This window comes from Myotis brandtii, unplaced genomic scaffold (assembly GCF_000412655.1).
Source record: "Myotis brandtii unplaced genomic scaffold, ASM41265v1 scaffold26, whole genome shotgun sequence".
Lineage (NCBI taxonomy): Eukaryota > Metazoa > Chordata > Mammalia > Chiroptera > Vespertilionidae > Myotis > Myotis brandtii.
The window spans coordinates 957,856-974,254 of NW_005359880.1; the positions used below are offsets into that span (position 1 = coordinate 957,856).

A 16,399-nucleotide genomic window follows, 5' to 3' on the forward strand; every position below is an offset into this window, starting at 1 on the left:
TGTTAGACAGTGATGGGCTTTTCTTGGAATCAGTGGGAGGACGTGGCAGTTCCTAGGTGCAGACCTTTCCCTCGGGCCTGTTTCTTTCCTTTTCTCATGGTTGTTTTTCCCGAAGAATCTCCTTCACTTTCCCATTTAGGAAGAAGAAGATGGGCATGCATAGGCAAATACTACTCATGATTGCCTGTCATTATCTCATTGAAACCTCTTCACAGACGTGGAATGAAGATGTCATCTGCCCCCATTTTACTAGTACAGTATAGAGGAGGAAGCTGAGGCTCGGAGAGATTCCACTGTTACAGAGGTAGTAAGGAAGGAGGGTCAGGGTCACAAATCCAGGTCTGCTTATCTGCAAAGCCTCTCTTCTTTCTGTTACCAAAAAAGCTTCTTCTCTTTTCCTGGTTCTCCAGGAGTGTTTATTGTTGAATTGAGCCTCTTTGGCACAAGTAACACATGGAGAGTCATTTTCTGAGTGGAGGGTTGCTGAATCAACCATTCTGCTCCCCAGCAGCTAAGGGTGTGCCCTTGAGATTTTGCGGAGGCTCCCACGTCTGGCCCACCCAACCCCCGTCATTGACTTTGATTGAATTTTCTCAGTGTTTGGTTTTCCCACTGGAGAGGGCAGTGGTCAGACCTCTATGACAAAGTCTCCACCAGTCAACCCACACCAGACTTTGTCCTTGAGATCATTGGAACAGACGAGTTGCAGGTTCTCTTTGCATTAGGTAGCAGCTTTTCCTCCAAATGCTTGCTGAGGAATTTTGCAGTGTTTTTTTGTTTGTTTGTTTTGCTTTGTTTTTTTTGTTTGTCCCAGGATTCACCTTCAGAATGTTTCTGCATTCCCCATTTAGTTAGCATTTACATGTGTCCTCGCCCTGAGTTTGCTTCGCCTCATTGAGCATTTTTATGCCTGGCACTGCATATTATTCACAGATGGCCTGTCAGAGGTTCCTATGAATACGTTTATCTGAGGCTGAAGGTACTGCCTTGAAATTTCCTTCAGGTGCCCTCTGATGGAACTCTGGCTTTTGAAATATGCCCTTAAGTGTGCGCTCTCCCTGGGAAATTCCACTTGTCTGAGGCATTATTAATCGGCTCTGAGAATAGCTTCCTGGAAATCTGTTGATGACCATTTTTTGTCATTTGTTATGTTGGTGTGACAACCAAACCCCACAGCAGTTATACTGAGAGCAGGCAAATGTTCTTACTCTTTAGTTTGACCCTCAATCATTCTGGGATCTGAGTACCACTCACCTTCCCAGTCTCACCTCCTTTTCTCTCTAACACACTCTCTACCTCCTCCCAGTACCCCAAGGAAAGAGCATGAAATCCAAGTGCCAGCATGATGTCTTAGACAGTTCCTGAGCCCCCTCCTTCCTCATCTGTTTAGTGGAGACAGTAATGCCCATCTCTCAGTACTCCAGCATAGTCCCTAGTACAGTTCTAACTGGTGCTCAGTCATGGTCCTTTTCCTTTCTATGCATGTCCTTGATTTGGTGCTCTAGTGACCGCCCCCCCACCCCCGTCACCTCCCCTTAGCTTGAAATGCTCTGTAGCCCATTTCTACCCAAATTGCAATTCAAATGGCACCTCTTCCATAAAGCTTTTCTCTTTCCTACATCTAGCCACCTGCATCTCTCTCCTCAAGCTGGAAATAAGCTCCTCTGAACTGTCCACTTTATAGGCTTGCATATATATATAATACTACTTGGTAAGTCCGTGCAAAGGAAATCAGTTAATAGTTACATTGCAGCTCTATGAGAGATATTAGAGGAAAAATATTAATGACTTGGAAAAACACTTTTCAGTCTTAAGTGGGAAAAATGGCAGGTACAAAACTGAGTATAATATGATCTTATTCCTGTGTTTGTATTCACAGAACACAGTATATATGTGTGCACATTGTCAACCGATGGTCGTTGGCGCAATTCAGCACCAACAGGAATCCCCAGTTTGGTGTGTAGTGAAGAAGGAAACTTTATTCAGTCAAAACAGCTCAGTTGTGATACCCAATGGCTATGAAAACAGCAGGGCTGTGAAAACAGCACGTCCCTCTTGGGCTAGACAGCTCTGCTCTACGCCATGCCTATCTGCTCCACTCTGCTCCAGTGAGACATCTTCCATGTTTCACTCAGCCAGGGAAACACAGGCTTCAGTGGAAAGGGAAGCTGACTTGGAGGGGAGCTGGCTTATATAGACAGAAGTCCCTGCCCCTGATCCCTGATTGGTCTGTCCTCAGGCAAATGAGAGCTCCAAATCCTTGCAGTTTGATTGGCCCAAAAGGCACTGTCCTGATTGGTCAGAATAGAGCTGTTTGGTTGGATGTGGAAAGCCTCGGTCCTATTGGTTGAAATAGGATTCCAGGAACTCCTCTATAAGGGCTGGCTCAGATGGCAGAAACACAGTGCAGGCAGGCAGTTCAGTGCAGGCTTCTCCCTGAAATGCAGTTTGCATGAGAGGCTCCTGCTAAGCTCTTTTTTTTTTTTTTTAAATAAAGTTGAGTCCAATTAGCCACCAGGAGCCCTCCTTAGTATGTGTCTTCTTTCTCAGGGTTCTCAATGTACAGAAAACCACAGAACTAAAAATACAAGGATATATAGTTCTCTAACATGTTAACAGTGGTTATCCTTGTTTGTTCCTGCTTTATTTTCCTTTCTGTTTAAATTCCTTTTCCTTGGTTTTGGTGAGACTCAGGTGCAGAGAAGTGAGTTACTCATACTGCCTGTGGTCTTTACACTGCACAAGGCCACTCTCTGGTTTGATTTTCTTTTTTTCTCCCTTCATCCCCAATCCCATCCTCTCTTCTAAGTCATTCCCTTTTTTTTCTAGAACGATCTTGACATATGTCCTTAGATGTGCCCAGATTTTCCATATTGAATATGAATATACTGTATTGTATCTATAATAATAAAAGCATAGTATGCTAATTAGACTGGACATCCTTCCGGACAACCTTTTGGATGAAGCCACTGTAAAAGGGGTGAGGCAGAGGTGGTTAGGGGCGATCAGGCAGGCAGGCAAGTGGTTAGGAGTGATCAGCCAGGCAGGCAGAGGGGTTAGGGGCGATCAGGCAAGCAGGCAGGCGAGTGGTTAGGAGCCAGCAGTCCTGGATTGTGAGACGGATGTCCGACTGCTGGTTTAGGCCCAATCCCATGGGGATGGGATTCCTGGATCAGGCCTAAACCAGCAGTCGGACATCCCCCGAAGGGTCCTGGATTGCGAGAGGGTGCAGGCTGGGCTGAGGAACCCCCCCACCATGCACAAATTCCATGCACCGGGCCTCGAGTATATTATATATTATATAACAAAATATGATATAACAAAAATAATGTTATATCTGCATATAGTATATAAATCTAAATGAAAGCCTTTTTAAAAGAAGAAATCAGATTTCCTCTCTCTGTATGGTATCGCCTTTCATTCTCTTCCCCTCATCTCACAATCTTTCTCTCTCTCTCTCTCTCTCTCTCTCTCTCTCTCTCTCACACACACACACACATACACACACACACACACACACACAGAGTTCTTGACCAATTTCACTTCCAGCTAAAAAATCTCATTATTCTTTATTGCATATTGGTTGATCCCTCCCTTGAGTTCTGTGATATATGGTTATGCATGGCATTTTCACTCTGACTTGTCCCAAGTAAGCAAACACAGCTCCTACTAATTAGCACAGTACAGAACTTTGCAGAGGACGGCCACGTCAAGGTAAATGGCCCTATAGAACTAAGGGTGGCATTTTTGTGGTGACTCATGTATTTGTCTTATCTTCTCCCAATCTGGGCCCTATTCAAGGAAATGACAAGAGGAACACAGACTTTAGAGTTTAAGAGAGGTGTGTGTGTGTGTGTGTGTGCGCACGCGCACGCTTGTACCCATACACATATATGTTAGAACTTATCAAATGTTTACATTTTCAATGTGTGCAATTTAGTTTTTGTCAATTTTATATATGTCAATAAAGCTGTTTTTTTTAAAATATATATTTTATTGATTTTTCACAGAGAGGAAGGGAGAGGGATAGAGAGTTAGAAACATTGATGAGAGAGAAACATGGATCAGCTGCCTCCTGCACACTCCCTATTGGGGATGTGCCCGCAACCAAGGTACATGCCCTTGACCGGAACCGAACCTGGGACCCTTCAGTCTGCAGGCCGACGCTCTATCCACTGAGCCAAACCGGTTAGGGTTCAATAAAGCTGTTTTAAAAAATGCATTACTCATAGCAATAGTTGGGGACAATAATTTTATTTTCCTCATGTGTCCATTCGAGGCATGTACATTTCTAATACCTATTGAGTGTTGAAATGTTACAGATGTGAGTTGCTTCCTCTCATGGCTTGAGCAGGACTTCCATTGCTGTGGCTGTGTGTACCTGACCGTGCCTGCTGAAATGAAAAATGCGGGGCATCACACTTAGCTGTATCCTAGCTAAGTGACCCTGCAGGAATGAATCTGCTTCTTTGAGACACAGTTTTCTTATCTAAAAAAATAAGAACAAAAGTATCTTTGAGTTTTATTGTGTGGAATACTGTACCTTCTTGCATAGCTCTTAGCATGTAGTAAGGCTCCTTTGGTGTATGTGTAGCATATGTGTGTGTTATGCGTAGTATATAGTCCATGCACATTGACGCTGATCTTGTCAACAACAAAATCTGTCTACAACAGTTGCTTCTCCTTGGAGAGTAACGATTGGATCTTTCTCTAAGAAGTCTGCTTGCAGTGGCAGCTCTAGATTTTCTGTCTAGGAGGAACTAAGAGAAGACAGTCTTGTTGGAAGGAGATGGGGTTGAGAAACATCTCTTAGAGCTTAATTGCATCACAGATAGTGTTTTTCCAGAATTCAGTGTGTACCTGAGGATTATTTGGGAGGACTGTTACTGTTCTCTCAGTCACTCCTTGAGGCCTCTGTTCTCTTCCCTGTCCTTATGAAATGGAACTGAAATGTTGGAAAGAAGATTTTTGCTTGATTTTGTTGCTTCGCGGTATTCTTTAAACAGGCCATGGGCTGCTAAGCAGTTCTCAGAAAGTACAAAATTAGACCCTTAACGACTAAGCATCGTGACATGTGGGAGTCCCACTGAGCAAACTGAAGCTTTGGTGAACTTGAGTAACCGTCATGGCAGAATGAGATTGGACCTGTGTGTGGCTGAACCTGAAGCCTCTGCCCTTAACCACCTCCCCATCCTGCCTTCTTTCACCAGGAACTTTGTTTCTCATGCCCCCATTTCCCCACCTTTACACCTCCATCCTAGTCTGACATATTAGAATAACTTGTGAATGGGTCTGTCTGCCCACCACCAGCCCCAGTGTCTCTGGGTCTTTAATAACAGGGACCATGTTTCATGCTTCTTCACACCCCTCTAAAGTCAACCTGGCACACAGTGAGCACTCGGTGTGTGTGAAACTGGGCTGCTATAGAATGCAAGAATCAGAGAAGATGGCAGGTATGGCCAGGTAGACCAAACAGGTCAACCTTGGCAGAGACCTGGTTGTTGCCTAATTGGCAAATATAACCAAATGCTTTCAATGTCTCCTCACATGTCTCAGAATTTCTCATTGCAGCCCTGTATCTTCCAGCACCCACGAGCATGCCTGCTTAAGAGATGGGGATTTCTTGAAACTCAACAAGAGTTTTATCGTACAGAAGACTAATATTTGACAAGACTAGAGGGAAATTTTTATCTTCAGACAGATAAGAGGAACTAATTAAGTAACCGTTACTAGCTTCTCTTTCCCCAAAGGTTGTGAAAAAAAGAAAGAAAGAAAGAACTAGAAATGCAGTCAAACTGAAGACCTCATTGAGACCCAAATTGACCCTGTGAAGAATAAAGGCAAGGCACGGTGGCACCTAACAGGCTGTCAGTGCTGGGGAAATTCCAGCTAAATGGATATAAAATATTTTATTCCTTCATAGATTATTGGAATCAGGCCATAGTTGCCAATCCAAATTCTAGCCACTAAACTCTCATAGAAAACATATATGGATACTGCTTAATATGATCCAACAATTATTTTAAGTCTGGTATGCCAGGGAAACTTCTATATAAGAGACAGTTCTCTCCATCAGTCCATCATTATGAAATAAATATGATCAAAACTATTTAAGGAGATCAGAACCCCCAGTGGAACTCTAAAGAAATAGAGGTTCTGCCTACCCCATGCCTCTCAACTCTAGCAAATATTTTTTTCTTCTTCCTGTCTAACAAAAAGGTCAGGGCTTGAATTGCATTGAATGGAATATGACATTTCCCTCTAATTACTAGCCTGGAACTGAGAAAACGTCCTCATTGCTGTCTGACTGTCCACGCAAGAATGTACCATATGCCGCACAATAAAAAGCAAAGATATTTTGCTCTTATTTTTTTTAGAAAAGAAAACTGTATCTCAAAGAGGCAGATTCATCCGCGGAGGGTTACTTAGCCTGGAGTACATGTTTAACAGATGGCCTTTTTACAGTGGTGACCGGGTCAGAGAATTTTAGAACTGAGGAGACTTAGTGGATCATCTGATCATTCCCTGTTATATTCTTTGAGACCCTGAGTCTGTGATTCTTCCATAGCCACATAGTTGGGTTGCTCTTCCCATCCAAGTCATGAAAAGTGGATATAGAAATATTGTACATACTGATTTGATGGTATCAGGAGTGATAATAAAATGTTTTATAACTGGTACGATAATGTAAATGAATATATAAATATATAATGTAAAGTACAGCCCCCTTTTATTCTCTGAACAAATGTACACACACACGTAACTGTTTAACCAGGTGATAATATTTATAGCACAATTTACTCTAATTTCCAATTTTTGGGACATTTAGCTAAGTGACCCCCATTTCCAAGTCTTGGTTTGACATAGGGAATGGCAGCGGATCCTTCAATTAACTTCTCAAGTCTTGGTTTGACATAGGGCAGCCGTGGGCAAACTACGGCCCGCGGGCCGGATCCGGCCCGTTTGAAATGAATAAAACTAAAAAAAAAAAAAGACCGTACCCTTTTATGTAATGATGTTTACTTTGAATTTATATTAGTTCACACAAACACTCCATCCATGCTTTTGTTCCGGCCCTCCGGTCCAGTTTAAGAACCCATTGTGGCCCTCGAGTCAAAAAGTTTGCCCACCCCTGACATAGGGAATGGCAGCGGATCCTTCAATTAACTTCCCCGTTAAATTGATGATCACTAAGGCCCTGGCACCTCGTTCCAGCTGAAGAGCTGAGCGTGCTGTTGACCAGTCAGGGCTATGGTGCCCTGGATGCCAGTGCTTCCTCCGTGGTTTGGACCCTCAGTGCCTGAATTATTGGCACCACCTGCTCCGGGGCCTGTGCCTGCCAGTGCTGAGCTCCTCTGGAGCTGTTGGTGGATGATACACATACCCGGGTCTCTGCCCCTTGGGTCTGTTAGCAGCTGCCAGACCTGTCCTGTCTAGGGCCGCAGCTGTGCAGTGTCATCAAGTGGCTTGTAGTTTAACAGCTCACACGACACGGCCAATAATCCAGAAATATTTCAGCATTTCCAAGTCCAGTACCATGGAACTTGAATGTTAGTCGTGCAAATAACACATACCATACCAGTTCACTTCGAGATGGCAAGGGGCAACGCCAGAGCGCTAAGAGGTCCCCCTCTGTTCAGTGTCTCTGATCCTGAACTATCAAAGGTGAAGAGTTCACGAGAGCCGTAGTGGTGGCTCCACAAGAGATTCTGGCCTTGTACACATCTCTAATTAGGCTTTGTCAACCCTGACATTTAACAGCATGGCCTTTTTTTTTTTTTCTTTTGCCGAGGCTGCCTGGCTTTGCTGGAGAGAGCATGTTTCACGGTTGTCTTCTTTCCATCCCCAGAGCCGCCTGGCACCTATCATTCCCTAAGTTCTGACAGTACCCCAGGCCCTGTGCTAAGGTTTTACCGAATCCTCACCACAGGCCTGTGTGATATTCTGTGAAGGCTTCCATTTTACAGCTAAGGAAATCATAATTTGGATCAGTTAACTTGTCAAGGCTGTACATCCAGCTAGTAGCAAACGTTAGGAGCCAAACCAGTTCTGGCTGATGTAATGCCCATCTTCCGACTGTGGCAGCTTTGTTTCATGACTAACCTTTTGTTTGGCATAGGGAGTGTTGATTTTTTTTCACTTGATTTTATTTTTTCCGTGAAATTGTTATTTCTAGTTGGATTCCTGGGTAGTCTGTGGTAGGTAGTCAATCCAATGACTCATTTGCATGTGAGCTGAATTTCTAAGAATTCCAATGAAAATTCCTGATTGTTTCAGAAAATCGCACGACTTTAAAACCACATTCATATTCACGGTCTCATTTGATCCTTTTGATGCCCTGAGACACGTAGGGAATTTTTTGTTCTTAATTTGTTCCAATGTATGAAGGGAGAAGAGGCTTCAGAGGAGTAAAATACCGTGCTTAAGGTCACGGTTTCTAGGTGGAAAAACGAAGTCTCCAGTGTAAGATCCTCTATCCCCAAGTCCATCCTCTTTTCTCGAAGCTTCCCTGAAGTAGGATGAATGGGGAATGAGATTTAAACTGTCTTTGACTCCGGAAGCCGAGACATTGGGTTTTTCTACGTATCTAGTTGGAATCCCCATGCGATCCATCTCTCTAATTGTGGGAAACCAGGAGATGACAAATCTCTTATACACAAGGAGGATGAATCCTTCTGTGGTGATGACTCTGGTTCTTGCACCCTTGCTAAGTGTTGTGGAGAAGAAACAGCCTTTTCCCAGGACAGGGACTAACGGTGCATCTCTGCAAGGTCCCTTTAGTTTTGGGAATTTCTGTCCTGCAATTGCCAACTTTGTAGAAGGCAGGAGGAAAGGACACTTGTGACATTGTGTCACTTAAATAACCACAGAGGAAAAGGCCCGATAGGTGAAAAGGAGCATGAATAGGAACCGATCATCGGATTTTCAGTCATCCCTTAAACAGGCTGATCCTGAACACTGTGGAATAATGCTAATAACTCACAGGTACTAGAATTGGATGGCAGTGACTTTCTAGAAATGGGAAGGGTGATGCTCTGTGGAAGTGCCTTTGTGGAGGCCCAGAGAACCCACTGAGGAAGGTTCATGTCCTGAGAACCTTAATCATTGCCAAAGGTTATTTTCCATGTCAAATATTTTTCTTTTACAAAAATTAGATTATACTGTACATAGCTTATATTCTGCTTATTTTTACCTAGCCCTTTGTCACAAGTGTCTGTACTCTTCTAAATAGTGACTTGGTAGCTAATTATGTAGAATACATGAGATATAGTCTCTTGCCTCTATGAACAACACCTCATTAAACAACACCTCAATGGACATCATTTTTGCTAAATATTGCATATGATCCTTTTCTTTTTATGACAGTACTTTATGGAGGAGCATCTCTTCTTAGGAGCATCTCTTCTTAGAACTGCGTGCAGCCAAAGGTGCCCTGGGCACTTACTGTATGAACAGTGGAGAATATATGTGGGGAATCATGACTGTGCATTATGGACTCTGCAGGGCAAGGCCTTTGTCAGCATTTTCCTGTTTCACAGTACTTCTCGTGGTGTTTTGCCTGTGACTGACAGTCATCTAAGATGTTTATGAAAAGTAGGCCACACTTAACTTTTTCTATATTTCTAGTTACATTAAGGAAATTAACATCAGCCTTAGCATTTGTGCTGGCCTTCTTAAAAATATACTTTGTTCCAACCCAGCTGGGTGTGGCTCAGCGATTGAGCTTCGACCCAGGAACCAAGAGGTCACTGTTTCGATTCCTGGTCAGGACATATTCCTGGTGTGGGGTGTGCAGGAGGCAGCCGGTCAATGATTCTCTCTCATCATTGATGTTTCTATCTCTCCCTCTCCCTTCCTCCCTGAAATCAATAAAAATATATTCTCTCTCAGGAGAATCAGATTTTATGTCAGCGTACAAGTGAGAACTAATCAGGTTATACAGGGGTGAGCTCCCATGACTTGGGAGGGTTGGATGCTGCTTGTAGTCTCGTCAATATTAGGAATCCCACGACAGCTTATTACACCCTTAGAAATGATGGGGAGGGCAGGACTGCACCCTCTGATGCTCGTCTCTGGTGGGCTTAGGCTTTACCATGACAAGATATCATGGAACAAGAGTCTACCTGAAGCCTTAGAGGCTCAGATATGGATCCTTCTCTTTGGATAGTGCCCTCATGCTTTCACAATTCTGTCCTCGTCACTCCCACCGTCTGACACCCTCAAAACCTGAGTCCCCTTTATTAAGCCCCGGGTGTGTGTTTCCCCTGGTGCCATTTTAGCCAAAGCATTTAGCAACATGGCAGAGGCGGCAAGCTCTGGACTCCCAAGAATGGAAGTCTTTTCAGCCATCTAGTACAGGGATTAGAAAATGTCTTCAGAGTCTACCTGAAGCCTTAGAGGCTCAGATATGGATCCTTCTCTTTGGATAGTGCCCTCATGCTTTCACAATTCTGTCCTCGTCACTCCCACCGTCTGACACCCTCAAAACCTGAGTCCCCTTTATTAAGCCCCGGGTGTGTGTTTCCCCTGGTGCCATTTTAGCCAAAGCATTTAGCAACATGGCAGAGGCGGCAAGCTCTGGACTCCCAAGAATGGAAGTCTTTTCAGCCATCTAGTACAGGGATTAGAAAATGTCTTCTGGCCTGGCTGGTGTGGCTCATCGTTGAGTGTCTATGAACCAGGAGGTCATGGTTCGATTCCCAGTCAGGGCACATGCTCAGGTTGTGGGCTCAATCCCCTGTAGGGGGCATGCAGGAGGCAGCCCATCAATGATTCTCTCTCGTCATTGGTGTTTCTATCTCTCTCTCTCCCTACCTCTCTGAAATCAATAAAATACATTAAAAGATTTAAAAAAAGAAAAAGAAAAGAAAATGTCTTCTGTAAAGGGCCATCAATAGTAAATACTATAGGTTAGTGGGCCATATGGTCTCTGCCATCGAAGCATGGAAGTAGCCGCAGACAGTATGTAAAGGTGTGAGTTTGGCTCTGTTCTCAGAAAACTTTACTTATAGACACTACCATTTGACCTTCGTATTGTTTTCACTCTATCAAACCTATTCTTCAGACTTTTTTCACTCATTTAAACATGAAAAAAGTCATTCTTATTTAAAAAGACAGTGGACTGGATTTTGCCCAGGGGCTATAGTTTGTCAGCTCCTGATCTATCCTTATTGTTTGTTGTGTGTTTTTTCTGCATCACTTTCTGACTGTACCATTTCCCTCTGTGGTGTGTCGTTTTTTGAAACCTCTCTGCCCTTTCTCTCAATGAGCTGAGGCTCAGATATCCTTTGCAGAATCTGTGCTTCTGGCCTTCATGTAGCTCCCCAGGGAGAGCCAGAATCCCTCCCAAAAGGACCGTGAGGCTAAGGTCAGATCATGTCCCTCTTCTCTTTTTCTTTGTCCTGCCTAGTTTGACATATAATTTGGGAATATGAAGGTCACAGATGTACTCTGACCAGTGGGTCTGGTTTCTGCAGGGTTCCAATGAACAGAGCATGCTGCCTGAATGATGGCGAGAGTCTGATTTTTATATAATCGAGGTTATTTATATCTTTTAATAGGTTGGTGCCCTGGAGTTCTTTTCCAGCGTGAAACTGAGAGTCAGAGAGAGGTCTGGATAATAAATTCAGCATCATCTCTTAGAACAATAATATATCAGAAGGGTATTTAGGCAGGAGTGTTAGCTTGTGATGGAAACAGGGGGATTGTAAACATTTTATACTGCTCTATTCTTGCTAAGTTTAAAATGAAAACACGATACAGATTTTTTTTTTAATGTGGAGTGTGTTTAAAGGGAGATAATGTGCCCTGTATTATAGGGGAACAGAACCCAGAACATTCTCAGATTTGTGGCTTTGGCTGCAGTCTGTGGAGCCACCCAGCAAACCAGTTCCTGGCCTTTATTCAGGGCCATGAAGCAGTGGGGGCGACAGAGGCTCAGGCGCCTACAGAAAGAGGCTGGTTTGGTTGGTCTGACAGCTGCAGTGATTTATGAGAGTGCTTGTTAAGGGCCATCTGCTGCTGAGAGCCGCCAAATGAAAGGCACGCGGGAGGAGATCAAGGAATAGGAGGGGGAGGGCTTGTGTAAGGCAGGTAAGGATCGTCCTAATTACAGCTGTTAGAATTGTGAGTTGGTATGGAACTGTAGAATAGTGCGAAATGGTACAAGCAGCACAGGCTTTGGACTTGCACAGACCTGGCTCTACTGCTTGTTAGGTGAGCTGCTTCCCTTCTTTTGAGCTTCCATTTCTTCATCTATAAAATGGATATAGTAGCCTTAGCTGGTTTGGCTCAGTGGATAGAGCATTGGCCTGCGTACTGAAGGGTCCCAGGTTCAATTCTGGTCAAGGGCACATGCTGGGTTGCAGGCTGGATCCCTAGTGGGGGGTGTGCAGGAGGCAGCCGATCAATAATTCTCTCTCATCATTAATGTTTCTCTCTCTCCCTCTCCCTTCTTCTCTGAAATAAATAAAAATATTTTAAAAAATGAAATGAAATGGGTATAATAAATACTCTCTCCTCCTGCTGTGTGAAATTGTATGAACATAAAAGTCCAAGCGGAGTTCCTGGTGCCTAGGAGAGCTCAGAAAGTGGTAGACATTATTAATGTTTGTCCATGTGTTCATTCATTCGCTGATTCATCAGCATTAATTGTCCTTTGTGATTTCAAATAGAGCCTCCTTTTCAAATAGATTACTGAGGCAGCAATAGCTCATGTGATCAGAATGGAAGTATAAAACAGTCAACATGTATTTATAGGTATATATATATATGAGCATCTAAATGGCACCCAGGAGTGCAGTAGGTACCTCAAGTATGATTTAAAATACAGCCACCTGGCCAATAAATACAATAAAAGAGACACCACCTCACTCACTAGTATTTGGGGAAATTACAAAATAAGATCGAAATGAGATCTTCCTTCACACTCACCAGATTTGTAAATATTTTAAAGTCTGACAATATCAAGTGTTAAGGAGAATGTAGAGTGAGGGACCTCATATTCACTACTAGTATGAGTTTAAACTGACACGACTACTTTGGGAAATGATTTGTCAATATCTAGAAATTTGAAGATGTGCATATCCTATCTATTAACGAATTTTATTCTTAGGTATAACCAAAAGAGAATCTCCCACATGTAGTTAAGTTGATGTGTTTATAACTGCATTGTTTTAGCAAACAACCTTGTTGTCCATCTTAGTGGGAAACCTTAGTGTCCTACCTTAGTGGGTAATGGATGCATTCTTTAAGGAGCTGAAATTACATGTGGTACCAGCATAGGTGAATTTTAAATAATGGTGGGTGAAAAAAAATGAAGTTGCAAACAGAAAACCATTTATATATGGCTTGAAATCATGAAGAACAATCTATATATATAAAAGCCTAAGCAACTGAATGACTGAACGACCAAACAATGGGTCTACTGGTCGCTATGACGTGCACTGACTACCAGGGGGCAGACGCTCAACGCAGGAGCTGTCCCCTGGGTCAGTGTGCTCCCACAGTGGGAGTGTCACTCAGCTGACCAATGGGCACCAGAAGCAGGGCTCACAGCTGGTGAGCGCTGCTGTGGTGGTGTGAGCCTCTCCTGATGGGGACTGACTGGGTGCGAGCCCGTGGCAGGCGCAGTGGGGCCGAGATGAGCGGGAGTGGCAGGCAGGAGTGGCAGGTGGCGGCAGATTGCTGGTTTCAGCCCATTCCCCCCCAAGCCACGCTGAGGAACCCCACCAGTGCATGAATCCGTGCACCGGGCCTCTAGTATTAATATATTGCAAAAGTTACCCACATATGTAATAAAAGTCTAAAGAAATTATTTGGCCCTAGCTGGTTTGGTTCAGTGGGTAGAGCGTCAGCCTAAAGGGTCCCCAGTTCGATTATGGTCAAGGGCACATGCCCGGGTTGTGGGCTTGATCCCCAGTGTGAGGAAAAAATTATTTGGAATGATAAATATTAAATCCAGGGTAGTATTAAGAGAAAAATGAGGGGACGTGGTTAGAAAGGCTGCCTAGAGCTCAAATCCCAGCTCTGCCAATTGCTTACTAGCTGTATATCCTTAGACAAATTTCTGATCTATAAAATGGAATAGTATTACCTACCTCATAGGTATGCTATAGATTAAATGAGTGAGTACAGGTAAAATACTTAGAATAATACCTAGCAGATAGTAAGTGCTACATAAGTTTTAGTGCATAATAGTAGTATAGCTAAAGTCTATTACCCCTAGATATATTAGGAACTATGCTAATAGTTTTCTGTGCACTCATTTAACTGTTTCCTGTGAAGTAGGCATACCTGTGCTATCTAGTAGATAGAGGCCAGGGATGCTGCTAAACACCCTACAATGCACAGGGCAGTCCCCCTTCCTGGCAAAGAAGTATTTGACTCCAAATGTTGATAGTGCCAAGGCTGAGGAACTCTGAGCTAACTCCAAGGAGCCAGCAAGTACAGTTTTAAGAAGCTGGAAGGGAGGAGAACCTGAAATACTTGACAAATAACACTAATGACCATCATGCATCCTCAGGCCTAAAAGCTGTCAGAAAGGCCCTTCAGAAGATATTTTCCATGATGAAGGTGAACTATTACTTTGAGGGATAGCCATGCGGCGGCTCTTCTAACACAGCCAACTCCATCAAAGGGCAGAGGAGACCCCCCCGGACTCACCTTGGCCATGTCTCTGAAGCAGCACTGTCTGAAAGACGTATAATGCTGGCCACATCTATAATTTCAAGTTTTCCAGTATCCACATTAAAAAAGTTAAAAGGAACCAATGAAATTAATTTACTAGTATAATCTATTTAATTCGATATATCCAAAATACTATCATTTCAACATGTAATCAGGGTAAAATACTGAGATCTTTTACTCCCCCTCCCCCCCCACACACACACTGTCTTTGACATTTGGTGTGTGTTTTATGTTTGGACTAGCCGCATTGCAAGTGCTCAGTCGGCACATCTGACTAGTGCTTCCAGTTCTGGTTGTGCTGCTCTGGAAGGTTCTTTTCCTGGGTCTTAGTGAAGACCGGCAGCACTGCTGTAACCCAGAGTCGGTGAGCTGAGAGCAGGATGTGACTTCCAGGAATGCCTGCCCCAGACTGCCGAAGGTGGTCTGCACATGTTTCAGGATCAAAGAGGGGTTGGTTTTCTGTGTGGTCTGTGCCGTCAGCTCCTTTTCTGTTTCTCATTGGCAGGTGCCTCGTCCCCAGACATGGAGCCCAGCTATGGGGGAGGCCTCTTTGACATGGTGAAAGGAGGTGCAGGCAGGCTCTTCAGTAACCTAAAGGACAACCTGAAAGACACCCTCAAAGACACATCTTCCAGAGTTATACAATCTGTTACCAGGTATGTGTGTTCTTCCTGGTTGAGTTAATGGACCTTCGTGGCCCCAAAGGATCTGGTTACCTGTCAACTACTTGTCTGGCTCAAAGACTGGCAGTTTTGTGATGTAATTTCATGGGATCTGGTTGAGCAGTGTCACCCACGCCATAAAGTGGCTACAAGCACAGGCTGGGAGGCCTCAGCTCACTGGTACATGAGTGACTGGCAGTGTTGTGATGTAATTTCATGGGATCTGATTGACTGAGCAGTGTCACCAAAGCCATAAAGTGGCTACAAGCACAGGCTGGGAGGCCTCAGCTCACTGGTACATGAGAGCACAGTGGGTTGTCATCCCTGGCCTTCGAACCCAGCATCCTGAGTTCTAGTGCATTATCTGCTCTTGTTAACCATGTGACCTAAAGCAACTTCATTAACCTCTCTGAGCTTTACTTTTATACCCTGGTAGGATTTGTGCCTTTGGGTGTTTGAGAATTAAATGAGGTAATCATGTCTATACAATCTGAATAAACAATACTCATGTATTGCAATCAAAACAGAATTTTGTTTTTGTATCTTAATAGCCCTTTAGAATTTATTTACTGGGAGAAGTTTTCTATTCTTTCACTGTATGAAACTTCTACAAGCAGACCATATGAATTTCTTTTTATTCTTAGTTATTAGAAAGTTTTAGGGTCACTTTAAGTTACAGTGTGCAGTTTTAAATCAGAAATTTAAATGTCAAGTCCAGTCTTGACCAGTTTGGCTCAGTGGATAGAGCATCAGCCTGTGGACTGAAGGGTCCTGGGTTCGATTCCATACCCTGGTTGCAGGCTTGATCCCTGGCCCCGGGGCACGTGTGGGAGGCAACCAAGCAATTGATGTTACTCTCTCTCTCTCTCCTGTCCACTCTCTCTAAAAATCAATGGAAAAATATCATCAGATGAGGATTAACAGAAATTCAGATATTAAGTCCAATATACTGATCAACATTTTAATCTTTGTTCAAAGGTAAAACTTATCCCTTCCCTCCAATCCTCAGCCAGGGCCTGGTAGGCAGAGAAAGGATGTCCTTTGTTCTT

The 16,399-nt window shown here is 43.6% G+C and overlaps 1 protein-coding gene across 3 annotated transcripts in view; it reads left to right on the forward strand.

Moving 5' to 3' along the window:
- Positions 1-16,399, forward strand: part of DNAJC6 (DnaJ (Hsp40) homolog, subfamily C, member 6) — a 117,143-nt gene that overhangs the window by 54,951 nt on the left and 45,793 nt on the right. For 2 of the 3 annotated variants that reach the window (XM_014541062.1, XM_014541063.1), the window contains exon 2: positions 15,194-15,344. In XM_014541062.1, the coding sequence (XP_014396548.1) occupies positions 15,194-15,344 (151 nt within the window). Of the gene's footprint in view, positions 1-11,438; positions 11,468-15,193; positions 15,345-16,399 lie in introns of all 3 variants that reach the window. The other variant, XM_005868025.2, reaches the window with a different exon arrangement.